Source organism: Rhinolophus sinicus, linkage group LG05 (genome assembly GCF_036562045.2).
Source record: "Rhinolophus sinicus isolate RSC01 linkage group LG05, ASM3656204v1, whole genome shotgun sequence".
Classification (NCBI taxonomy): domain Eukaryota; kingdom Metazoa; phylum Chordata; class Mammalia; order Chiroptera; family Rhinolophidae; genus Rhinolophus; species Rhinolophus sinicus.
Window position 1 is genome coordinate 98,640,937 of NC_133755.1, and position 26,203 is coordinate 98,667,139.

The 26,203-nt window shown below is 41.2% G+C and overlaps 1 protein-coding gene across 4 annotated transcripts in view; it reads right to left on the reverse strand.

Moving 5' to 3' along the window:
- Positions 1-402: 402 nt before the first annotated feature.
- Positions 403-26,203, reverse strand: part of GCLC (glutamate-cysteine ligase catalytic subunit) — a 45,570-nt gene continuing 19,769 nt past the window's right edge. For 2 of the 4 annotated variants that reach the window (XM_074333090.1, XM_019734673.2), the window contains exons 2-16: positions 22,511-22,623; positions 21,527-21,709; positions 17,639-17,752; positions 15,940-15,998; positions 15,696-15,829; positions 11,199-11,273; positions 10,631-10,747; positions 9,389-9,527; positions 8,825-8,937; positions 8,251-8,343; positions 7,851-7,955; positions 3,510-3,591; positions 3,326-3,429; positions 3,121-3,241; positions 403-2,059 (exon numbers count right to left, since the gene is read on the reverse strand). In XM_074333090.1, coding sequence (XP_074189191.1) covers positions 1,848-2,059; positions 3,121-3,241; positions 3,326-3,429; positions 3,510-3,591; positions 7,851-7,955; positions 8,251-8,343; positions 8,825-8,937; positions 9,389-9,527; positions 10,631-10,747; positions 11,199-11,273; positions 15,696-15,829; positions 15,940-15,998; positions 17,639-17,752; positions 21,527-21,709; positions 22,511-22,614 — 1,755 coding nt within the window. In that variant the 5' untranslated portion in view covers positions 22,615-22,623 and the 3' untranslated portion in view covers positions 403-1,847. The remainder of the gene's footprint in view (positions 2,060-3,120; positions 3,242-3,325; positions 3,430-3,509; positions 3,592-7,850; positions 7,956-8,250; positions 8,344-8,824; positions 8,938-9,388; positions 9,528-10,630; positions 10,748-11,198; positions 11,274-15,695; positions 15,830-15,939; positions 15,999-17,638; positions 17,753-21,526; positions 21,710-22,510; positions 22,624-26,203) is intronic. The other 2 variants (XM_019734675.2, XM_074333091.1) reach the window with 2 other exon arrangements.

The following is a 26,203-nucleotide window of genomic DNA, read 5'->3' on the forward strand; positions in this document are numbered from 1 at the left end:
CAAAGTCATAAGGACCCTCAGTTTCCGAGGGAGGGATGCTGATCCAAAGACAGGCTGAGAACGGCTCCGTAGGACTTGTCTCCAGCGTACACTGGAGGGTGCACACAGCTCCCACGGGACTCAGCATTCAGCATGTGACCACTGGCTCAGCACAGCAGTAGTTGGGAGTAAAAAATTCACTTCCCCCGACCCAGGGGTCGTTTCAGCCACACACCAAGTCCTTCCCCTCCGCACAGGGGTTGACAGCTAGTAGGGGAGATGAGGCATCTGTTTTTATCACTAAGCTTCTTTCTAAAACATCTGAGGATTGCAATGAAAAACTAATTTCACAGACTATCTGGGCTAATTAAAATACAAATCCCACCATTATTTCTTTAGTTGCACAATTCACACATTCAAGAGTTTTCAGAATGCTAATTCCATTCTTTTATTTCCTCATACCACAAACATTTTAGTTTATCTGCCTTTTTACAACCTGATTTACAAGCAAATGAAAAACAGGCATTCTTTAATCCTCCAAAATGCAAATATGAAATATAGCACAAACCCTAGTATTTATACATAAACTGAGCTGAAGCAGCTTTATCACAATCTCATAAAATTAGTATTACAGTTTAAATATTGATGCCTGTTAAAGTTTGTATAATCTACTATACATAGTTATTTTCAGAAGCAGTTAAGACTTTTAAGTAATTGGAAAAAAACTTCAAAACTCTAACAATAATTATGTGAAAACTTAAATTATTTACAATTAAACATTTAGGGTCCTGATTCACCAAACTTAGTGCATATCATGATTTAGTTATGAGTTTCATAGAGCAGTTAATTAGCAGTATGTAGAATATCCACCAGGTAAAATCGAGAGTGAATGACTTTTAGAATGTATGTCAATATGTGTATTGGAAACTAGAGAAAAAGTAACAAAACTTCAGCAACTGCATTTGATTTGAAAATTTAAATATACAGCAGCAATCAGAATAAACAGGGGCAACAAAAATTGCCATTTTTGGACAACAGTCTTTAGTAAATTATGCACAGGAAGAAAAAAAAACGGTTCTCCTCCTTTTGAAAAATAGAATATCACCCCCAATAATCACTACAGGTGAACTCAGGGTAATAGCCTCCTGCCTTCCTACAGAGTTGTCTTTAAATGTTAATGCCTGAGTCATCAAAATTAAACAAATAAACAAAGGAAAGTACCTTTTATACCAGCCATCAGAGTTCAATGGGTTTTACTTAGTGATGAAAGCTTGGAGCAGGGTTACCACGTGGTTAGCTATTCAGATTACAAAAGCAACATAAAAAAGGTGCCAGAAATCCAAGGTTACCCTTGAAGTCTTCAATGAATTCAACAGTGATTTTTTATGTACACAACAAAGGCGATGACTCAAAGAACATTAAGAAGACAAGCTTTTTAAAGTGAAGTGATAAATTTAAGTGGATCAGGTCCTAGGTAAAGTCTTTAAAAAAAACACACAAAATTTACAGTAAACATTTGGAACTCTGGAATGCAGGGATAGTACGATTGATTACTAGTGCACGACATTTACAAAACTGTTTAGCCAGTAGTTGCTCCAGAGTAAGAATTGAAAAATGTACAAGCCAGTCCACAATGACTTTAGATATAATGTTAAAATACACTGTTAATCATAAAAATACTTTACTATGTACATGTTCACTGTATAAACTCTAGATTTACCTACTGAAGGAAGCCTCTAAATCCATTTCTGGCCAACTGGCCCAGGACACAGTATGGTTCTATTATTTGGTTTTCATACCACACACCGGCTGAGAGGATTGTAGTCAGTTCTTCCATAAAACAGTAATACATTTTTCCTTCTGCAGGTCTAGTTGGAAGGGTCGGTTTTACTTCCGCTATATTTTACTTTCCTAAATACTGGCCCAAGTAACTCTGGGCATTCACACAATTCATGTGCAATCTGGTTACACTTTAAAATAAGGCTATAGTTCATTTCATCAGTTATTACACTGTCTTGCTTGTAGTCAGGATGGTTTGAGATAAACTCTCGCATCCATCTTGCAACTGTCATTAGTTCTCCTGAAAAAGAAAGGTTTTTTTTAAGACAATGTGCTTTTAGAAAATAAGTTGACATTTAGTGGCCAGGATAAACACAATCCTAAGAAAAATCAGAATGACCTCTTGGTGTAACCATATGGCAGGGGTTGCGAAAAACATGTTTTCCATAGCGTTTAAAGAATGCCTCCTGGGGAAGAATTTTAGGTTGCAGATAGGCAACTAGAACACGTAGGGCCCATTGCTACCTGTTAGATGTTACCCACACAGTAACACTGCCAACTTGTAAGAAACGGGAGCCAGCACATGTATCCTGGAGCGCATGTCCTCCCATCTGGCCAGAGCTAAGGCAGGGACCACATATGCCGGCGTCATGAGACTGTCAGACGATGGTTGGTCCCAAGTTTGCCAGAGCAATCTTTGGTCCAAGAGGTGGAGCGAAGGAATAATAGTAAGTAGAGTGAATTAAGAGAGAAATGGGCAGATATACTATTTGGGGGATATATCCTTTGTGACTCCAGAAAGTTTACAGAAGCCTCAAGTGAAATGCAGATGGCATGACCGTTATTATTGCTCTGACGTACCGCTGACGGCTCCTGTCCCAGGCACTTGTTAGGGACCATCAATATGATCTCTGCAGAGCTACCCAAGAAGGAGACTCTTGCGGTGTCAGTCCATGGAGGTAGGCTGAAGACCAGACACCCTGGCTGCGTCACTTATTTACCCCAGGGTTACTTCACCCTGTGAACAGCCCATGATGGTACACGAGGAACACAGCTGGACGTAAGTGACACACAGGCAATCCGACACTGCACTGCACCGTCTAAGATGCCATTCACTTAAAGATGCACCACGCTTTTACGTAAGAACCAGTAGGAAGAAAAAGTGCAGCTAATTGAACTGTGATGATCAAAGATTAAAAGGCATATTCCACTGCAGCGGCGTCAAAATGCGCCAAAGTGAACATGGATAACTCCATACTTTAAAAGACTACTTTAAGAAACTGAATGTTGTAAGATTACGAGGTTCTGTCTACCTTGTAAGACTTTTTTAAAGAAAAGGAAGGAAAGCAAAGGGCAGCATACCCGAGGCTCTCTTCTTAATCAGCTTCAGGTAGTTCAGAATGCTACATCTGGTGTCCACATCCACCTCCATGCTCTCAAGGTAGGAGTTGAGAACTGGGATCAGCCCAGGAAACACCCCTTCCTGCAAGAGACGGGCCTTGTCGTGAGCCCCCCCACCCCTCCCCGGTACACGGCCGCGGTGAGGGGCGCGGGGGGCCGCCCCTACCTTCCCGTTAATGATGGTGTCTATGCTCATCAGCGTGTATTCCTCCGCCGCCAGCTCCGAGCTGTGCCGCGCCTGGCCACAGCCATCCACCACGGCGCTGCCACCTGCGGGACGACAGGGCACAGGAGCGTTAGGGGCTTGCTGTTGCCCACGGTGACCCTAGAAATCCAAGAGACTGTAATACCTTTGCAAATATCTTTCCTGAAATAGAACATTCCCTGCAGAACAGCATCTCGTTTCTGGGCTACTTTCATGTTTTCATCGACCTAAGGGAGAAAAATCATCAGGGCTCAGTTAAAACAGTCTTGACCAGACACAGAAGGTGCAGTGCCTTCCGTACTTCTGCAATTAGCACTCACGCCCTAGGAGTTCTACTGTCCCCTCCCATGCTTTCGGTTGGAAGAACAGACTTTCCACTTTTCTGTGGGGGCTGTGTCACCCAACCACAAATTGGTGTGTGCCTTTTAATAACAATGGGGAAATTCTAAGAGAAGCTTACCCTGAAAAACAAGAACTTATATTCACGTAGGCCGCCTGTATTTCAGAGCACCTTTTGTGACTGAACCTTGTAAGAAATCGACTGTCTCAAGGGCAGGTGGTTGGTTCCCTTAACACAACAGTGACTCATCCAAGATCCTGGGTCTGAAAAGGCTGAGAACCCAGTTCTCCTGACTTCTAGTTCAGGGCTCTGTCGTCCCTACCACTGGGGTTTTGCTGCCTCACTTTGGGAAGGAAAAGCAAAGGGTCAGCAGGTTGTCAAATCTGGAACAAGGTTAGCCCTCCAGGGGCAGCGGATCGCCAATGCTGTCTGCCCACCTGGTGGCCCTGGCCATGTCAATTTATTCATGGGGCCAAAAAATTTCTCATTTGTGATTCTGCATTTCTCCAATGATCTTTTAAGACCCTCAAAGTATAGAGCTTTTAAAGCTTCTTAGTAGTTGTGCCTTGGTTCCTATAATGAAATCTTAGGAGAGCCTCAACACATGAAAGACACAAGGTACAGGGTCATACGGTACAAAGTCTTGGATTACTTAGCTCTTCACCATACTCATTACTTCCTATTGCGTTACTGTGTTGTTTTTCTTAAAGACACATATGACCTGAATAATCTAGGTACTTCTAGGAGCATAGTCAAATAATAGTCTAAAATTCCACCGTGGCTGTGATCATTTTTCCCTTCTAATAATCTTTTTCTTAATCTTGACAAAAGTTCCTAAAATCACTGTTTCTATTTTTAATTTCTGCTTTTATGAATTTCCTTTTATAAATATATTTTACTATTGCTCTCTGGATTCTCAATTTGACTGCGTAGGTTTATTTCAATTTTTCTTTCAAGCATTTAATGCTACGATTTTCCCTTCGAGACTAGCTTTGCTAGCATCCTGCTGCCATTCACTTTCCTATACAACCTGTAATTCTAGTTTTGCCTTAATCTAAAACTATTACCATAGGAAAAACATTTCGAATTTCTAATAGTTAAATTTCTCTTGAACTTTCCTGTTGAATTTTGGTGGGAATGTTTTTTGTATGGTGTCTAATTTTGGGAAGATTTTCTTGGATTAATTTTTGTAAATTTTCCTTAGTACATTTGAAAAAAGATGTACTGTGGTATGAGACTTGTAACAGAGGCTACACACCGAGCTTATTAACCACGTTGTTTCATTTCCCTTACGGCCTTTCTCATTCTGTGGTTATCTGACCTGTCAGTTACGGAATAACATGCAAGGTACCCTGCTAAGTGCTTTACCTCCGCAAATCGCACGTAGCCTTACACAGCCCACTTATCCCCACTGTACACGTACAAACTGAAGCACTGACAGGGTACGTAACTTGCACGGGTTAAAAAGCTAGGAAGTAGTACAAGTGGTTTATGAATTCAGTGCTCACCCCAAAGTTGTATCTTATCTACCTTTAAATTCTTCTTATGCTTCTGAGAAATGTTTGCTACATTTTATGTAAAAAGAATCACGGCTCTAATATTATATTAGAAGAGCACAGAAAATTGCTTTCTCTATCTCATTTAATACTTTCAATCTCGTATTTCACTTTGTCATTCCTGCTATTTTTTAACAGGTCAAGTAGCTATTTTCCACATTTGTCCTTTCTTTAGGTAGATCTTATGCAAACAACATAGGCCATTATGTTGCTATTTTGTATCACCTGTTTTAAATTTTTAATAGGAGAGTTTAGTCTATTCAAATTTGTTTTCACCTTTTTTATAATTTCATGTTCTCTGGCTATACTGCCTTACCACACCCCCGGCGGCCTACTCACTTTTGTGGCACTGGAAAGATTCTTTGTTCTTTTCCCATCTCTTTTAGCTAACAGGTTAGCAGTAATGAATCCTATTTCTATATTAGTAGTTTTGAACAAGTACTTTAGAAATTCTCTAAATGTCAAGCATTAAGGACTATCAACCATATGTCTCCTTCTACTATCCCTTCATTAGGTAAGACTTCTGGCATTAACTTTCAGCCCTAAAAATCTATTACGTTTTGTTAGAATTACCTGGAATTTAAATAGTTTGGCTGGGAAGGGAACTCAGTGGTCTTAATTCTTTACCCCTAGGATTCTGAAGCCTGTTCTCTCTTTTAGTATTTAGTGTTGTAGATGAGAGGTGATATCAATTGATTTTTTTTCCCTCTTGGTAGCTATCCTAATTTTCTCTTATCCAGACAGTTGGTTTTTCCTTTGAGATTCAGAAATTCCTAGGTTTAGATTCTTCTTTAAATTTTGTATCTTCTCCTTAATGGACTCTGTCACTCAGGGAAAAGCCTATTATTCTTTGATTATTGTATCTACCTCTCTTTATATAGACCATTCTTTTCTTCTAAGTTATTACACAACTACTGAACTTTCCAGAACAATTCTCCATGTCTTAGTTTTTTCCATAATTTCCATTTATTTGTCATCCTGCTGTGATAAATCTCAGTTTGGTTTCCTAATTCACTGACTTTGATCTTCAGCCTCTGCTGTAATGGCACATATACTGAGTTTTACAAGTGTGGCTACCATGTTCTTTGTTTCTAAGAACTCCTATTCTCCAAATGCTCTTTGGTCCATGGTGCTTGTTTATTTTATGGATGTGACCTTTCTCTAGAATTTCTCCAGGCCACTAATTAAGATTTTTTAAAGAACCCTTTCCAGTTTTTTGAATTAAGCATGTTTCATTGAGGATTATATATTCTGCAGGCCAAGCTGGGCCCTTCTCTTTAAGGCCATTAACAGTTGTTAGTTTTCTATTGACTTTCAGACATCTATTCATATTTGCAAACAAAGGCTTACAATGGTAGCTTACACGGACTCGCCCTTAGCTGGGCTGCTCTCCCCAGCAGGTGCACACGTAACATGGGCCCATAGAATTCTATGGGTATCTTTGGCCTGGGTGTGACGAACACGCAGAGACAAGCTGACGGCCAGACTTCCTTCAGCATGTGTGGGTGGACAGGTGCAGGTGGAGTACCCCCTGGTGGAGGGAGTAGGGAGCAAGGTATTATGGGAACAGAGACTGGGCTCAGCAGTTTTCTTCTTCCTTCCATGCTTGCTGTGACTTCTCCTTTCTCTGGCCCTAAAACCTCAATAAACCCCTCGCTGTGTCTAGCAGCCCTTCCCAGCCACTCTCTGTGCCAAGAGACCCACTGGCACAGGAACCAAAGGCTTCTCTTTGCTGCCTCCCTGACTCAAGTGGCCCAAGGCTCTGCTGGGAAACTGCTTCCAGAAAGCTCCTCTTTTGGTTTTTATTTGGCTGGGCTGGTTAACTCTGATTTGTGTTTCTGGTAATTCAATGCCATTTACATTCTCCAGAAACATCTCTAGTCAGTTCAGTTCCACTGAGGTGAACTTTCCCTACATTCTAGCAGTTACACTTTTCCCTCCCACCCTAATTTTAATACTGTAACCAAAATGGGATTTGGGATTTGGGGCAGGATGAAATCAATTTGTGGGACTCACTCCACCATCATCTTGAATTGAAAGCCTCTAGAATTAAAGTGGTCATTCAACTGCAACTCTTAATCTGTTTCAAATGGGCTGAGTACAGAACTATTAGGTTGGTGCAAAAGTAATTGCGGTTTAAAAGGTTAAAACAATTGCAAAAACCGCAATTACTTTTGCACCAACCTAATACTATTAGCACTTTATTCCCCCCCAGGAGCCTTCACCAATCAAGTACCAAAATCTATAGCATAAGCTTAGGTTTAAAAAGAAAAAAGAAGGGTGGCTGGATGGCTCGGTTGGTAAGAGCGTGAGCTCTCAACAATTCCCGCATGGGATGGTGGGCTGCGTCCCTTGCAACTGAAGATTGAAAATGGCTACTGGACTTGGAGCTGATGGGCCCTGGAGAAACACACTGCTCCCCAATATTCCCCCCCCATCAAAAAAAAGAATAGAGGGGATGGAGAAGCGTTTTGTTCTAACGGGTGAACAATTCTAAATGAGTTCAGATTTGAAATATTACATATAAATGAATAACAGGTGATCATCTACAGATATTTAGACTTGTCACTATGCTGAAACATAGCCTTACCTTTGACAGCGGAATGAGAAAATCCAATTTGTACGAAAGGATCACTCGGGTGAGCAGCACCACAAACACCACATACGCAGAATTCTCAAAGTCTGTTAACTGAACCTAGACAAGCAGGAGCCCAGAGAAGTTATGGCCTCACCACACAAACGTGCTGTTCCCCAGCGGACCCCTCCTTGGATCGCGTCATTCCCAAGCCATCTCCTAATTCCTCATCTGGGTCTGGAACCCAGGGGCCCACAATCTAGTCTCAGAAATCCATCGTCCTTAGCTTCCAGAGTTGCTTTTAACATGCACACACTTGATTTGTGTTGCCTTCCAATTAATCTAGGAGCCTCTGATGAGTGTATTAGAAGGGAGAGGCAGGCAGAGCACGGGAGCCGGCCGAGGCGCATCTTACCTCCATGGGTCGGAATTCTACTCTCCATCCAATATCTGAGTTTGGAGGAGGAGGCTTAAATCTCATTGTCTGCCAATTTGTGGACTGAATATTCTACAATAAAAAAGCAGAGAATAAAACCAACTTTCCATATGTCCAGGAAAATATTAAAATGATTTGACATTTAATAAGGGAAGACTGTTCACTGTCCATACCTAATACTCTTCAATTTACAAATACAAAAAGGTACAATTTAAGATTTTCTTGGACCGTGACCTGCTAGGAAAACAAACAGCAAGTGTTTAACAAAAGTTGGGCGACAATGTCAGCAGCACTGAAATAACTGAACAAGTTATTTTTATGCAGCATGCTTCAATTTTTCACCATTACGCAAACAAGACATTTAGAACTGGAGCTACAACCAGTAAGAGTCATAAAATAAAAGTACTTTAAACCAGTTTAAAAATTCTCTTAGCTCTTTACTGCACTGGGTAATGGAAGGCACGAGATTTCTACTACTACTAATTCCTCACAGGTACAGAAAACTGCCTGCTTCTTGGTTAGTGAAGTAAAATGCATTAAGAACAGGAGATACCTCAAAATGGTCAGACTCATTGGCGTCGTCCAGGTGTATTTTCTCTTCAAACAGAGTCAGTGGGTCTCTAATAAAGAGATGAGCAACATGCTGGGCCAGGAGATGATCGATGCCTGCAGAGAGAGGTCACACGGGACTCATTTCCAAGCTCAAGACTCCACTGTTCTCTAAGTCCAGTAAGAAGACAGGACAGCTCAGGAAGTTTGAAGACAGGGTATCGAGCCGCTTAGGCAATGGCTGGTTCAGTACTGTCATGTCGCCCAGGATTTTATCCTATGGGCCCTGGGGAAGCGTCAAGAGTTTTGTTCGCTACTTACACAATGCCTGTTGGGGCACTGGTGGGGACCTAGATACAGACCTCCAAAGTAAGTTCCTTTTGCTAAAAGTCAAGAAGATCTCACAAGTATTTGGAACTTGAAACTTTAGGAACAAGCAGCCTCATAAGAAAAGTTAGAGACTTCACACTAAAAACAGAAACCAGACCAGGAGTCAGCAAAAAAGTTTAAAAGTTTTGAAGAACTAAAGGCGTACAATCAAATCTAGAAAAAAGACACAGATGCTCACCTTCCTGCAACAGTTGTTTGTAGATTTCTTTATCTATTGTCAACTCGATGTCATTATATTTCTCACCACACTCAGATAAATAACTGTCTATTGAATCATATCGGGATTTACTAATCCTATAGTTATTGTTCTTCAGTGGCTAAAATTGGAAAAAAGCAAAAACAAAAAAAACCCCAAAAAACAGAATGAATGCCATATAAAATGATCTGGAAATAAACTAATGCCCCAAATAATTATATTAAAATGTTTTTATATTTTAATAATTATATAAAAATGTCCAACCTTACTTAACATAAGACCCTGAAAAATATTATTAGGGAAAATTATATCTAAAAAGCCTGGCGGCAACTTAAGTAGCCTTTTATTCTGATATGAGTTAAACAGATTTTTGCATTTTTTAGAAAGCAGATCACCTTCATTCTTATTAAGCTAGGGAAATAAAGGCCAAGGTCCAAAGCAAAAAAAAAAAAAAAAAAATTTTATAATGTAAAAGTTTAACTAAAATAATTTCTCCTTTAAAGTTAATTTCTATTTGGAAAGCATGTTCAACCATTTATGAATAATTACATAAAGACCAGAGCAGGAGTAGTGCAGTTCTGGTTGACAACATCAGAAGTACTTGTGAGGGCTCTTTTAAAAACCCCTATGTCAAGGTTCCAGTCCTAGAGACACTTATTAGGTATAGGATGGGCCTGGGTGTCTATCTTTCTTAAAGATCTCCACAGGTGGTTCTGATACACACTCTTGGTGGGAGAGATGCAAGGTCACAGTTCAACATGCAAACAAGAGGCAGTAACCTACCCTAACCCTTTATATGGGATAAAAGAAAATCTTTGACAACAGATTACACTTTCCACAGCAGAAAGCATCATATACAAAGCACTCATGTAGCACCAAAAAGCCTTTTGGTAAAAACAGCCATCAGCAATGACTTCCAAAATATAAAAAAATTGCACTACTGATTTTAGAAGAAGATAAAACAAATACAGAGTTCAACGAATGATGAAAATTAACTCCCACCCAAACAAAACCGTGTTTCCCACATATTCACCCCAAAACAAACACTATAAAGCCAAAGACCGGAAATAAAGACAGGTTTTATAACCCATGGATTTTTCCTCATATGAGGCTAACCCACTCAAGATAAAAATTTAAGGGGAACTTCAAAATCGCAAGTAGTTACAATAACTCTATTTTTTACCTGCTTGACATGAAAAGGCTATTAAGGAAAATCATTCCCACCTCCAGTCCTCTCTCCTCCCGAGTTCTATCATCTACAGATGCAGAAATCACTCCCCAGCGACAATCAATGTCTGACACATAGCCTCGGTAAAAAGGAGACGCAGCACTCAAAGCCATCTAAAAACAAACAAAAGTCAGCACCGGCAGGTTCAGAGTGTCACTTACATGCTGGAAAAAAGCTCCATGCAGTTATCTCTGGTCAAGAAGAATCAGTTATGCATCACGTACAGAGCCCTACCACACCCCTGTGCCTGCTTTCTCATAGTGCGATACCCCAGCAGCGACTCACATCCTTGGATCTGAACCATTCAAATCATCCTCTCTATAGTGTGAGGACATGTAAGATGGGAGACAGCTGCACTCGAACTTGACACCTTAACACAGAAATGTCTCACTAGCAACAGTCAACTTCTACAGCTCACTCTGTCTGTTAGCTCTTAACCTGCATATTATTTGTGTTAGTTCATTTCTGAATGAAGTCTTAACTGGACTTAAATAGCAAATTTTGCACATGCGGTCTTTATTTTATACAAATAAGTATTTAAAATAAGATGTAATTTCTACTTACGACAATTGGGCAGATAGTGGCCAACTGGTCATAAAGGTATCGAGCCTCAGATATGCTGCAGGCTTGGAACGTGACCTGTTTTAAGAATTCCGAGTTATTAACAACAAGACAAAATCATTAACAGGAGTAACATCTGAGAAGAAAGATGATTAGAGATGCAGGGTCATGGTAGGTTAACAGTCATTCCACTGATGACAATACTTAATTACAGGAGTTTTATTTAAAAGCTGTCTTGGATGAATTTTCCGAGAAAATGGTATTTAATCACGTTCACAGCTAATATAAATAACCATGTTCCTAAATTAAATAAGATTTAAAAAGTCAAGAAAGAAGAGACAGATAAATGATGAAGTTCAGTGAGGCATTTCCTCTCCTACCGGCTTACTTTGTCTGACAAGTTCCCCTTCACTTCAGTTAGCTGAGGGGAGATGTAAATGTTGGTACAAAGGGGATTTGGAGATGCTAATGATGGGTTTCAAAGTTCAGTGGTGGCAGTATGAGGAATAGCCTGGAAGCGCCAAGACTGGAGGAAGGCAGAGCAGTGAAAACACTGTTTAACTGTCAAAGAAAAAGCTGAGGGCCCATGGGAAGAGGCACACCAGAATCTGAGAGGCAGGTTCCGGTGACAAGGGGGGTATATATAGTGAGAGGGTGACTTAGGATTTGGCTTGGGTGTTCCCAGGACAGACAGAAGAGGAGGCACCGTGACAGAATACCCTTCCTCACGAGGCCAAGGAACAGACAGAGAAGCTCTGGAAGTGGCTGGGTCTCCGGGGTGGTGCCCAGAAGATAAGTCTGAACTGGAGAAAAATCCAGGGAGTAGGCTTAGATGATGTCCTGAGCATGGGCAAATCACCCAGGAAGTCTCCATAAGACTGGTAAGTAGGACCCTTAAAAGTTAGGCACAGGAGAAGATCACAGAATGATTCATAGAAATCCTCCAGAAACAATTACCCACAAGAAACCAAAACAATTCCTGCCTTCTTTGCTGTGGGGAGGTGGAAGGGGCAAGGATACTGAGGTTGTCTTAGCACATTTGTATTAACTGCAAATTGGGAACAGCTCTCATTTCCTGTTATTGTTATTTAATAATGAGTTTGAATTTAGTGTTGGTGCAAAAAATGATTTAAGTGCTTAATACTTGAAACAGTAGCTTAGTGAGGATGTTTATTACTACAATCCCAACATGTGAGTTCCAACAGTTTTAGCCAGGTCAACTCTGCATTTTTTAAAAGCAAAGAACATCTGTTTGTTGAGTCACAAATCCACCTGCCGAATCACAATGGCATTTCATGCCAGTATGGTGACTGACTATAGAAAACAATCATTGAGACAAATTACTGTGTCTTGATCCTTCTATAATTTCTATGTCAGTGCTATGTTTTCATTCAAATATAATAATAACCAACCATTACAAATTAATTCAACATGCACAAGAGCTGAGTCACAGACATCAAGGAGTAAGAGTATTCAAGGTTAAAACAGATAAAGATTGAGAAGGATGGGCAAATAGGTCACTGCTAACCAGAAGAAGGGTAGTTTCTGCAAAGAGGTGGGAACGCAGCAACCAGTTTGTGCATTCATGGGGAAAGGTTAAATGAGAAGTGAGGAAATGGGAGATAGTTAGCAAAGTATTTACATTCTTATCTGTAGCGATCCCACTACTAAAAGCCCCAGGGGGGGCGAGGGATCCAGCTGCCTTGCGTTCTTTATCCTAAGTGTGTAGAACAGTGTCTGACAACTATATTTAGTAATTAATAAATATTTATTAAATGAATAGAGTATCTTGAAGGAAAAAAGGTGCCAATGATGTCCTGAGCATGGGCAAATCACCCATGAATACAGGGGCAATGATTAAGTTTTATTTTTATAAAATGGCGTGATACTTGAAAAACTGTGACCCTTCAGGCCAAATTTACATGCATTGAGATTAAATCCTTAAATGTCCCCCAAATGTTTTGAGCTGAATTCTTTTGAACAGGCATCTCTTAAGTTTATTGAGGCTCTTTTTTGTCACTCTTAAGTGTTTTAGTGTGTGTCTGTTACTTTTGTTTTTTAAAAAAATACTACGATAAGCATTGTTTTCAGTTTTTTGACTGGCTTCTCTTAAATGGCCTAGTGCATACTAGACAATCCACGGGCAAATACTGGAAAAGTCAACCCTAGAAAAGTATGCTTAAAAAGTAGCACCTGGAATCCAATAGTTGAGTTATACAACAGTGAAGTGAGTTAGCTTTCCTAAATATATTTAGTAACTCGCTTCCTTACTCTAGAGCTGATATAGCCTCTGACAAACCAACCTGTACATTGCTACAGATAATGCCTTTGAGGGGGAAGGAAAAAAGTTCTAATATCTTAACAGTATAAATACGTGAATGGCTTTGGCTTCTGGTATCCTTTTAAAATATAGAAAGAAGAGAAGCAATGTCACTAGGAAACTGATGAGAGGGGAACAAAAAAGTATGAACAACAGATGGTAGAAACCTAAATATCTAAAATTTAACTAGAAGCCACTTTGAAGGCACATGATTTCCTTGAGGGAGGGAGACCTCTTACAACATGCATGAATGAGCTTACTGAATGATGCCTCAAAAGCTCCCCAAGAAACAAGAATTTGAATGTGGTTAAAATGCTTTTTCTATTGTACAGTAAGTTTTCCATTAATCTTAAAAAACTAATTAAAACTGTTTCTTCTGCTTTACTGTAATAAGCAGTTTCTAGTGTTCCACTTAAGAGATACAAAGCAGGGATTTCTACAGAATTTTCTCATCTGCCACACACTTCACATTATCTGCAATTTTTTTTTAATTTTTTTTTTTGAGTATTGAAACTGGGGTGCTGGACGTACCATTGAGAAAAAGGAAAACTTAATCCCAAACCCAAGACAAAGCTTATATTGGCTGGAAAACTGTTATCTACAGGCAATAAAAATGTTAACCACCTATCATCAGGACACATTTATTTGTATAAATACATTGTTTCAAGGGAAAGAATAGCCCTTTACAATAGAGCAACTGTGCTGTCCCTGGCAAAACACCCTGGTTTAATATTAAACCAAGGAAAGGCAATTGGTACTCCAATAGAACCGATACTAATTTAAAGCCATGTACTGTAAATTCTAGAGCCTAATGGTTTTCTTTGGAAATATTTGTAATTAAGATAGGAAAGAAGATATGCAGTTAAAAGTCAAAAGGTCTCTTTTTTGTTAAGTGTGACCATTTGTAAGGAAACTTTCTGGCCTACGTTTGTTTGGAAGCCACATATTTTATACTCTCTATATAAGTGAGGAAAAGCAAGAAAAAAATTTTATCTTTGGCCATGGTTATGTAAAAACACACTTAGCATGGAAAACTTTGACTCTGGCATTCAATTTTGACAGCATAGTTGTAAAAACAAATACAACAGAGATATACATGAAGAGGATACAGATTTACAGTACGCTGCAGCTCTTAGAGACGATGGGATGCTAGGTTTTCTGGCCTCTGGTTTCTCAGCACACAGGCTGGCGGCCCGCTTACGTGGGGACCAGGCTGGGTAATGCTCCAGGCCTCTAAGGACTCCATTTCTAACCAGCTGAAGTCATTAGAACGAGATAAAATCTCCGTGGACAATAACAAAAGGCCTCTCTTTCTTTCTTTAACTTTTCAATTTGAAAATTTATATTTGTGCAATTCCTACTCCTGTTCTAAGACAACTTTAAACAAATGAAAGGTTAAAACAAATACTTCTGTTAACAAAAAACAATGAAATAAATATTAGCTTGGAGTCAGAACCTAGAAGGAGCCTTAATATAAACCTTTCTTTCAACTAATGAGAAAACTTGAGGCCAAAACAAACTGAAGGGAGTTACCCAAATACCAGAGTAGCCAAAATCTGAACGCAGGCCGATGGGCTGCCTGATAAGTTCTGTGTTCTCCCACCCGTGTCCTAAGTGAGCCTGGGTACAATCACTGCCAGGGGCACCAGTAATCTAATTACATCCAGGGAAAGTTTTACCAGAGAAAATACAGAAAGGCTATTCTACCTCTTGTGTAATGTAGCCAGGGGCAAGGCAAATATAGGACTGCTAGGTGGCCGTGCATGAATATAAAAATGTACAGTCCAAACAGTCCTTCCCTTCATCACGAAATCCCTCAGAGTTCATTTGCAGAAATAAGAAGAGACTTGAGCAATGTTTACAACCTCAAAGCTAGGCCTTCACTAGATGGCAGCAAAAATTAGGCATTTAGAAAGAAGAGAGACAGTGACCTTGGGAATAGTTCACATTTTAAGTTAACAACTGCACATCTTTGCAGCAAACTGTCGATTCTGTAAATTCTGTCAAGAGATAGCTTCCAATGAATTTACTAAAATCACTTCAGTGGCGTTCAGAAAAGCATACTAGCTACTATGTCAACCTGACTAAATATGATTTTTAATAAGGAAACATGCTATATAAAGAAGTTAGTGGACAGGAGTGGACGAGGACTCTGCCTCTCTGTATATTTGAAACAATACCTGAAGACAGCAATTGCCCATCCCAAATCCCATGGCATCCATGTAAATATGATCAGGCTTAGAAGCCTTCGCCGCCTCCTCATCCTCAGGAAATGTTTCTATAAATGGAGATGGTGTATTCTTGTCCTTAAATACTGCAATATTAAAAAAAAAAAAGAGAGGCAGAGAGAGATGGGTGAGAGCGATGACTTAAACAACAACTCGGCAAGGATCTCTCCTACCCACCACCTCTCTGAGGACTTACTTGGCACATTGATGACAACCTTTTCTCCTCTCCTGTGTCGAATATTTCTTGTTAGGGTGCTGAAACAGACAACCAAACATCGTAAGTCAATCACTTAAGGTCCATCGTGTGAAAGAAGAAATTGATCGTATACAAGTAAATGAATGAAATCCTACCTCAAACTAATTCTGAGGCCACCCTACAGAAAACTGGTGTGGACCAAGATACTCTGAGGGGTACTCTGAAAGAAGCTTCGCATTAATACCACTTCCTTGGGCTTTTACTCAAGAATGCTGTTCTCTGTCCTGCTCAATCCCTGTTTCCCCAGATCCTTGTAACTCCTCAGAGCAAGTCCAAGTGTTTGAAGTTGGCCATGATCTGGTCTCACCCTACATTTCTAACACTTCCCAAATTAACTCCAGAGACTTTAACCAAACCTTTGTACTTGCTTTCCCCAGGTGTCTGTGGAGCCCCAACACCTCATTACTCCCTCCCTCCCTCGATCTGCAGCATTAATACTCATCCTCTAGATCTGCGATGTCTAATCCAGAAGCTAGCAGGTAAGTGGCTACTGAGCACTTGAAATGTGGCTAGTCTTAATTAAAATATGCTGTGAAGATAAAACACAAGATTTTGAGGACTTAGTACAAAAATAATTAATACTTCAAATATACTGAGATTACAAATGGAAATAATTTAGATATATAGGGTTAAATAAAATGTATTATAAAATTAAGTCTGCATTTTTTTACTTTTTTAATGTGGCTACTAGAAAATTTAAAATGACATCTGTGGCTTGCATTATGATTCTACTGGCTAGTGCTGCCACAGACTCAGCTTAAATGCCACCTCTTTCATGAAGTCTGCTTTGATTCTTTCCATGAGAAGCACCCTCCTTTCTCCGAGGAGGGTCTTTGGTGCTACCATCTTTTGACCTGTCAAATATTATCTGTTCTTACACTGAATACCTCTACTTCCCCCTTAGCGACTACAACATTTGAAGTTGGGAACTATGTCTATAAATCTTTGTCTACCCCCAAGGCTTTGTATATAGCAGGTGTGCAGACCTGTTAAAAAAAAATCAGTACCGAGAAGTCCTGACATCCCTAACTCGAGTTGGGAGCCTAAGTTCAGGAGGACAGGGGAGACTCAAGGTACAATGCCAAGATCAGACTGGCGTGGGTCCCGAATCAACTTACCCCCAAGAATTCAACTACAAATCAACAAACCGAGAAGATACTAGAAGGTAGAGAATGACTAACTACTACATGCAGAGGTACATGTTTTACCTTATTATCAAGGTATATAGAGTGGGATGAGTAGATCACAGATACTGGTGGTAACTTACAGAGGGAGAGAAAGGCAGGAATAACTAAGGGAAAGCTTCCCAAAATAGGTGTTTACAGAACTAGGACTGAAAAGGAACTGCTCCCTAAAGGAAAAGACAGTGGCTAAGTTAATAACTTTAAGACGAGTTGGAAAATGAGCAAGTCAAGCCTGGATACTAGAAGGAACAGTCCAACAGCCTCAGGGTACTGAGCATGTAAATGATGTGTGTGTGTGTGTGTGTGTGTTAGTGTTAGGAGGGGTCTTCTCTGGTTATTACAAAAGGATCCAGAATTCAGGAATCCTGAAGTGGGGGTGTTTGTTTATTGCTTCATCAGGAAAGAAGAGGGACTTGGAAGCTCCTCCTTGGACTGGGTTGGGTTTGAATACTCACCTGAAGCGGGGGTGTTTGTTTATTGCTTCATCGGGAAAGAAGAGGGACTTGGAAGCTCCTCCTTCGACTGGGTTGGGTTTGAATTCAGGCAGTGTGAACCCAGGACAGCCTAATCTACAACAAATTGAAGAACTAAATAGATAGGATTTGTTTTCAAGAGTTAATTATGCCTTGCCATCCCTGGACTGGTTCAAAATACAGCTTGTCTATTATTCCCCTTTACAGAGGGTCTAGCACACAAGTATTTTGTAAATACCGTGCCCCTTTACAACCACCCCCTTGCACTTTATCTTGTTTACCAAGATCTTCGTTTGTGATTCCAGCCCTTTACCGACTGCTCAGGGCACTCACGTACGTCCTGCCCATCTCCTCATTTAACAGCAACGACCCATAGCACAGAAGTTCCTTCCTTCGGGCACATCAGTTATTGGGGTTATAGGTTTCCCCTCTGCAGCTTCTGAGGCTTCCTCTTTCACTACACTAGCTCTGAACTGTCAAATGATCTTGTGACCCCTGCACACTTGCCACTGCCCCCAACCTCCTGATAAGCTAGGTTTGAATCTGGAAGGGATCTGCCCCTCCCCCTCATGTTTTTTTGCCTCTTCAGGTCACTTCACAAATCTCTCAAGATTAAGTAGTATCTCTACCGGTGTCCCCATCCACACCTGGGATCTCCCTCTGAAGTCTGAAACCCAACTCTGTTATCTGCTTGACCTGAAGAAGAGTTTTAATTCCAACACAGAAAAAGGAAGCTCTGTATTTATCCCCAAATGTAAAGCTCAAATTCCACATCACTGGCAGTGACATCACCAGTTCTTCGAGTTAAGAATTTGAAGGTCATTGTTAAGTGTGCTGTGAGGACGGGCAAAGACTAACAAAGTCAGTGAAAACAAAATAAGGGGGGCCCTTGTCAGGGCTTTAGATCAGTGGTAGGAAACTCCTGGTTGCGAGCCAAGACTAACCCATGCCTTATTTCCAACCCCTACCTTCTATAAAATAACACACCTCTTGGCTGCCCACATAGGTCTTTGAACAGCAACTGAATTTGCTGATCTTATCTAGAAAATAGTTCCCAGGGTTCGTGGGAATTCTTGCAGCTACGTGCACTATTTACTACGAGCCTGCAACCTTTGGAAAAGTCCTTTGGGAGAGTGACAAACTGAACCCTGGGGCATTCTTAGCTGACCAGAAGCTGTTTATTTGGCAAGTCAGAGCTCAGATCTTCAGACTCCTATAGCACTGCTCTTTTTCTAGACCAGTAACATCCTGGAACTTGCTGCTCTGATGGCAATGTTCAATACCTGTGCTGTCCAATACCGAGAAGGTAGTCACCAGCCACGCGTGGCCAGGGGACACCTGAAACGAGGCCAGTGTGAATGAAGAACTGAAAGCTTCATTTTACGTAGGTTTGATTAAATTTAAATAGTCATATGACCATTGTTTTGGACTAGAATTCCACACTACAGAGTTCTGCCTCTTTACAGAGAGAAAATCGCACTCCTTATGCTGAAGGAACCAAATGCTACTTTCCCTCTTGAACCTGAAATACAACTTTCCTTATCATTTACTATGGATGTCAGGTGAGGCTTCTACAGCTAAATAACTAAAATGTTTTTTAAAAAGATTTTCAGAATAAAACTTGTTTCTCCATCTCAACTCTCCCCTCATAATAACAAGAAAAAGAAGCTAAATTCACAAAAATATGAAAAAGGCACCTATTCCATATGGAGTCATTCTCACTTAAGATAAAAGACACATTAGACTTATTAAGAAATTTCCTTTTTGGCCCACTGCCACAATAAAATACATTCCTGAATTTTAAAGTATAAAACAATTCTGGTTTGTGTTACAGTTTTTTTTGTTTTTTTTTAGTTTGTTAAGTGAAAAAGTACAACCCTCTGTAAAGTTAAGAAAAAAAGGGAAAAGGGAAACTTCAAAATAAAAGGGAAAATTGAATTTTCCATTTCACTAAAAGTTGTCAAGTAACATCTGTAACATACTTCCGGGTCTTTATTATTCTAAAGTTCCACCATAACCATTTAACCAGCAGCCTTGATGTCTCTTTTCCCCACCCCCAGCCAGGTTTGCTGATTTTGCCAACTCTTGATCCACGCACTTTCTCCATCTCCACCGCCTGCCCTCACCTCCCTGGAGTGAGCTCCCTGACTCATCTCCTAACAAGCCTCGGTCTGATCCTATGGCCACTGACACTACAGCCCAGGTGAGGGGCTGCAAGACAAAAACGTGATGCTGTCCGCCCAACCCAACCTTCCAGAGGCCTCCTCCTATTTGTAGGACAGCAACCGTCATTGTTAGTGAGCAGGCTCTGGGCCACAAGCCACCTGCCCAGCGTCGCTTTCCCCCTGCCTCCTCACTCTCAGCACCATCCTGGTCACCCCGGCCAGCTTCCTTCCAGTCCTCAGCAGCTCCACATCGCTGTGCCATCCTAGGGCCGTGCCCGTGCTGCTCGCTCTCCCTAGGACATCCCGTCCCTCCACTCTTCTGAGAGCTGTGGATGGCACTCCGGCGTCCTCCCGTGGGGAAGCCTTCCCCTCCGTGCAGCCCATCGGACAGCCACGTCTCTGTCTACCGCACATCTCTTCCTCACAGCACCGCCCGACTCTACGTTCGCGGGGTCTGTGGGTGCTGATTGCTCTTTGTGTCTCCCACTCGCTCCACGAAGGCAGAGACTGGGCCTGTGTTCACTCGTGACCGCGTGCCCTCACGGCATGGGTCTGGCGTGGAGCAGGCACTCAAGCATCTCAGTGAATGACGGGCATGATCTCTCTACCGCCTCCTTCAAACATCAGAGCAAAGGAACATGCCAGTTCTCTTCCGAGCAAACCTGTCCACCTTCACCTGGCGGGGGACTTTTCTTCTGGGGGGGGGGGGGGCTACACAAATGGAATGAAAGAATCCCAGCACATGAGATGGTTTTTCTAACTGTTTGATGAGTCAAGTAAATCAGGTTTCAGCCATTTAGATGTGACTATGTAAAGTTTAACCCATAAAGTTCCCATTTAAGTGTCCTTCTAAGATCTACGGCATGACTGGGTGCCTGTGTCCATGATGGACATTCATCAGAACAAAAAGAAGGTATGGAAACAGTTGAGATTGTTCCGGGCCATAGGCACCAATCCCCAAAGCTCTTCTGAACTCTGACGAGATAAGCACACTTTGTCACAGCCTGACAAATATCTAGAAAAGATAAATCAGATTGACGATTCGATAGAACTGCATTCTTAGGTAGAGGTCCTACATATGATTGTAGCTTATTTATGTACTTCATTCTAAGCTAAGAATATCATCTCACTGTTTATACTTACTTTATATTCACTTTTATGAACTTTTAGCCATCACGACATTGGATGACAAATCTGCAATTTTCCTTTCAGCACAATAGCCAAACCTGACCTAATGACGCCCCCCCACCCCCACCCCCATTCAGAGTTAATACATATCAATGGTGCACTGGGGGTACTCATGCCTGCCCTCCAACAGGGGACCCTCTATGGGCCATCAAAGTCACCATCTGCTGGTAGGCAAACACCTGTGAGGGCACAGCCGGTCCAGGGCAGTGAGAAGCGCACTCAGCACGCCTGCCGGGTCAGAGCTGCATGGCCACGCGGCTCCCTCCCCACCGCCTGGCATGGCTCTCAGTCCTCCCCCCACGCCCAGATGCGCGCTGTCACCAGTGCTCTGGGCCACCCCGCCCACTGACGCTAGCATGTATGCTGCCTGCTGCTCTAACGTTACAAAGGCCACATGGAAAGAATGACCTGTTGGTCACGTATGAGAACTGTAGGGTCAAATGCTTGGTTGTGATGTGCTCTTTTTATAACCGAAAGCTTGAAGTGTCTAGTGGGGCATGTTAACGCAGGAACTAACCTGGGAAACGAAGTTATTGTGCAAAGAGCCTGATTTTCTTTTAACAAGGACGTCGCCTCCTTCCTGCGTTGTCTCATGTTGTCTTCGACCGTGTTGAACTCGGACATTGTTCCTCCGTACGGCTGTCCGGGTGTCCCCTCAATCATGTAACTCCCATACTCTGGTCGCCAGAGGGTAGGATGGCTACAGAGGAGAAAACGTAGGCGGGCTCATTTGCTGCAGTCTACTCAATTTTTAGAAGTTTTTACAAAGTTGCCTCAAAATTTTAAGAAACCATTAGGTATAAATGAAGTGAAAAACTCCCTCACAATTCCCAAAGGCTGGTAATTTTTCATAGCGCTTCAACTATGTAAGGGTTAGAAGTACTGGGTCCAAAATATTTATAAATAACCGAAAATGCACATGGGGCACTCACTGTCTAAGACAAGCTAATCCACTTTGCAGGAACGGAGAGGAGACCTTAAGGGCTTTTTTAGTTCGAACTAAATGCAGGTCCAAACTCAAAGGCAGCCGACCGAAATTTAGTGAGTGGAAAAACAAACTGGAGAGTACACGCCTTTTCACCTCTTTGTCTACTTAAAGAAATATTTTAAAAACATCCTGCCAGCCAAACAAAACCCATGTGCAAGTTTTATCTGGCACCATAGTTTGTGATCTCAGTAACACTTTGCATTTTTTTTTTTTTAATGTTTAACAGTAAATAGGCTTTATATTGAGTTTATTATTCTAGGTGCTTTAATATATTAATGGATTTAAAATGTCAACACCCTATGAGGTATTATTATTATTATTCCTACCTTACAGATGAGGCACAGAGAAATTTATGTGCCTCAGGTTACCCAGCTATTAAGTAGAGGAAACAGGATTTGAACCAGGCAACTCAGACCTAGGTTCTAAACTCCTATACATCTGAGGAAAGATTCTAGTCTAGTGGTTCTGATAATGTCAAGAACACTGAAACAAGCCTTCAGCACATCAGCTTACTTTGGGTTTGTCCTTTCCCCCTTTTCTTGTAGAGTTTCAAGAACTTCCTCTCCCGACAGGACCAATTGGACTTTTTTGTTTTCATGATCGAAAGACACCAACATGTATTCCACCTATTGACAATAAAGGAGAGAGAGATGAACACTCGTCCAGACTGGCGCGCAGTGTGACCTCTAGGAGAAGGCAGGGAAGCCTGAAGGTTGGCAAGGCTCCACAGTAACTTGAGACCGTCACATCTGCTTGCACTACAGCACACAATAACTGTTTGCATAATATGAAAGCCTGGAGAAGATGGGGCAATAATGGCTTTGTCTAAGAACAAGAAGGCTTATCCCTCAGTTCCTTCTTTCCCGTTCTACATAATAGCCTGCAGCAAGGTCAACATGCCCATTTTGACAAACTGTGCTTCAAGAGAGAAGTAATTCAAAGCTAAGATTCTGTAAACTGCAGTCACAAGTTGCATTTTAAAATTTATTTCCTCAATTGCCTTACTGTAGGTTATGTGGGCCTTCTAACCAAGGTAGATCATCTTTACTTACTGACAGGCTACTTAATAATCCCACACGTAAGTCCCACGATTGGAGAGTTCAGTCATAAACACACCAATATGGAGCAGTTATTTTAGGAGTTTCAACCATTTAGTTTTGGTTTTTCAATAATAATTTATGACAACTTCCCCACTCTGAAACCAGATGAAATTGACCGTGCAAGGTACACTAGTGCATTTAGAACAATACCTGGTGAATTCTGATAAGAATCAAGAGTTCAATACCAAAGTCAGACTTTTCTGGGCAGAGTAGAAATAGAACCTGCTTTTGTTTTCCCTGAAATTACGTGCTTTAAGTTCCCTGAAATTACGTGATGTAAATAGTGAGGCTTATGAATCACTAAGACTGAAACAAAACACACATCACCCACATACACGTAAGTGAAAGGTGTGAAACCAGATCATTCAGGCCAACACTGGAGAGTACTGTCTACACAGGACAAGAAGACAAGAAGACAACTCGTGCCTCACAAGGCAGACCAGTACACAGATGTCTTTTGTTTGGCTTATGGTAGTATTAAAATTTTAAAAAAACAATCGCTTCTCGGCCTTTTGGCTAAGATCAAGTGTAAAATTTTAAAAAAGGGTAAGCAACAATACATCCACTACCTGCCTGACATTCACATGCAAATCTCGATTCCCAGCCTCAAAAACAAAGGCCCAGCCAGCAGCCCAGCACTAGGCCTGAGTCCTGCAGGGCTGAGGGGAGGGCTGGGCTGCTCTGTTGAGGGGGCGCCACGGTCTGCCTGTGTGGCCTATTCCCTTACGACGCCTGCCCTGGGTTGGAAGGTGTTTGAGCAGCCAACCCTATCACAGAACCCGTAATGTTAAAGAGACCGTTTTGCCCTTCAGCTAAGAAATATAAAGGGGAAAAAATGTTAGTGACCATAGGAAATAGCCTGGCAGGTTTAAACAACAACAAAAAAAAACTTTTCACTTTTATTAGTTGTTGCTATGGATTGAATGTTTGTTTCCCCCAAATTCATCTGTTGAAGCCCTTAATCTCCAGAGTGATGGTATTTGAGGTGAGGCCTTTGAGAGGTAAGTAGGCCGTGAAAGTAGAGCCCTCAAGATGGGATTAGTGCCCTTACAATAAGAGATGAGAAAGATGATCTCCTTTCACCATGTGAGGACACAGCGAGAAGGCGGCCATTGCAAGGCAGGAAGAGGGCCCTTACCTGGAATGGAATCTGCCCGCACCTTTGATCCTGGACTTCCCAACCTCCTCAACTGAGAAATGAACGTCTGTTTCAGCCACCCAGTCTGTGGTATTTGTCACAGTAGCCTGAACTGATAAGATAGTTGTCTTATCAAGAGTTGAAGCTCCCATTCGTGTGTCTCCGTTAGAATTTTTTAGTTCAAAAAATGGGTAAGAGTATTTGATTGAGGTACACGGACTAGAAATGTGAGATTTGCACCTGTACATTCACACTCACTGTCAAATGCCTGAAATCTGTAGGCTGCAGAATCCATAACTGCTCCCAACTTTAAGTACAGGTTTTCAGACAGCACCTACAGACCCACAACTCGTGAATAGCTAAAACATGACGGGACAGGAAACTCTGTTAAGTCTCTGGATAGATATATGAAAATATCACAGGTCTGAGAAACAAATTTATCTCCAAATGAGCATTAGGAAGGTTATGCTATGAACTTTTCATTTATGATCCTAACCTTCAGACCCATCATGCACAGCAGGCATGATCACCCTTTTTACAGCTGGGCAGAGAGGCTGAGTAAGGGCCCCAGGCTAGTGTCAGAGCAGGGATTTGAACTTAGCCCCGGCCGGCCTCAAGGCCCAGCATACCTCCTTGCTGCTAGGGCCACAGAGGATGCCAATCTTGGTTAATGATGATAAGCTTAAAAAAAAAAAAAAAAAAAAATGTAAGTTATATGAGGCAGGGAAAGGTTAGAATGCTGGCTGAAAATCTCTCAAATTATGCCTCAATTTTATGAAGTGGGCCTGACATTGTCTCATAGTAGCTGAGATGTAACAGTTATGGTTACAGATTTAAACACAGCGGCTGGCCCGTCTCTCAGGCCCAGGCCAGAGCTCCTGTGCTCTATGTAGCATTCCTAACTCGCCCAGTTAGAAGGAACCTTCCTCTTTCAGTTACTTCCTCCTTCCATTGTTGTTCCAACACATCTGCCTGGCACCATCTGTTATCGGAATTATCTTCTTAACCAGATAACATGCTTCCTGAATGAAAGATGAAGAGACAAACTTCCTAGCTTACTGGGTTCCCATCATTTATCTACTATCAAAATAAGCAAGAACTTTTGTACCAATCATATAATCTAAATTGCACTAACTCTGTTAGTTTCCGAGTTTTGAAATAGAAATCCTTAGCTTTCGAAATCACTTAGCCCAGAAGTCTAAGGCACGGGAAGAGCAAAAGAACAGAAAGCTCAAACTCAGTGTGAGTTTTAAATATCAGCCAAATGAATGGCATTTAAAATGCAACAAAATAAATACGTCTTAATTAAAAAATAATCATCCATGATTTCATCAAGCAAATGAAACAAAAACAAAAGAGCAAGAAAAACAAACTCACTTTTGGATAAAATCTAAGTTCAGTTAGAAGCCTTAAGAATGTCCTGAACATTTGCAAACTCAACTGTAAAGCATTCTGAAGTAATTGTCCCCTATGGTCACCTCGATCTTTTCACATCAGTGCTTAACATCTTAGTTTTTTGTTATTTTATTTAATCCTTCCCCCACCCACTTCAATACATTTACGTTTATTTCCAATTCTAGTTCACGCAGGCACTCATATAATTAACTCAGCCTTGAAGAGCGAAACTACAGATGGTTTAGTAACGTAGCTGCTGAGGTGATAATAAAAAGTGACATGTAAGCTTTCCTAGTATAAAATACCTAAAGCCACAGTGACTTATTTTACTATTTTTGGATTTTGTCCCCATCCTAAACTTTCTTTCTGCATCCAAAGGATGAGAGGAAAAGATAGGATCAAAGAGAAAATCACAAAACAGGATACAGAGGCCCTTCTGTATACAACAGATTCCAAATATTAAACTATACCAGCTTCCTAACTTTGAATAGCATTTAGACTATACACCCAGTTATATCACCTTCTCTGCGTGCACTGCACACATACACAATTCTAAAAGCATATGCCCAAAGA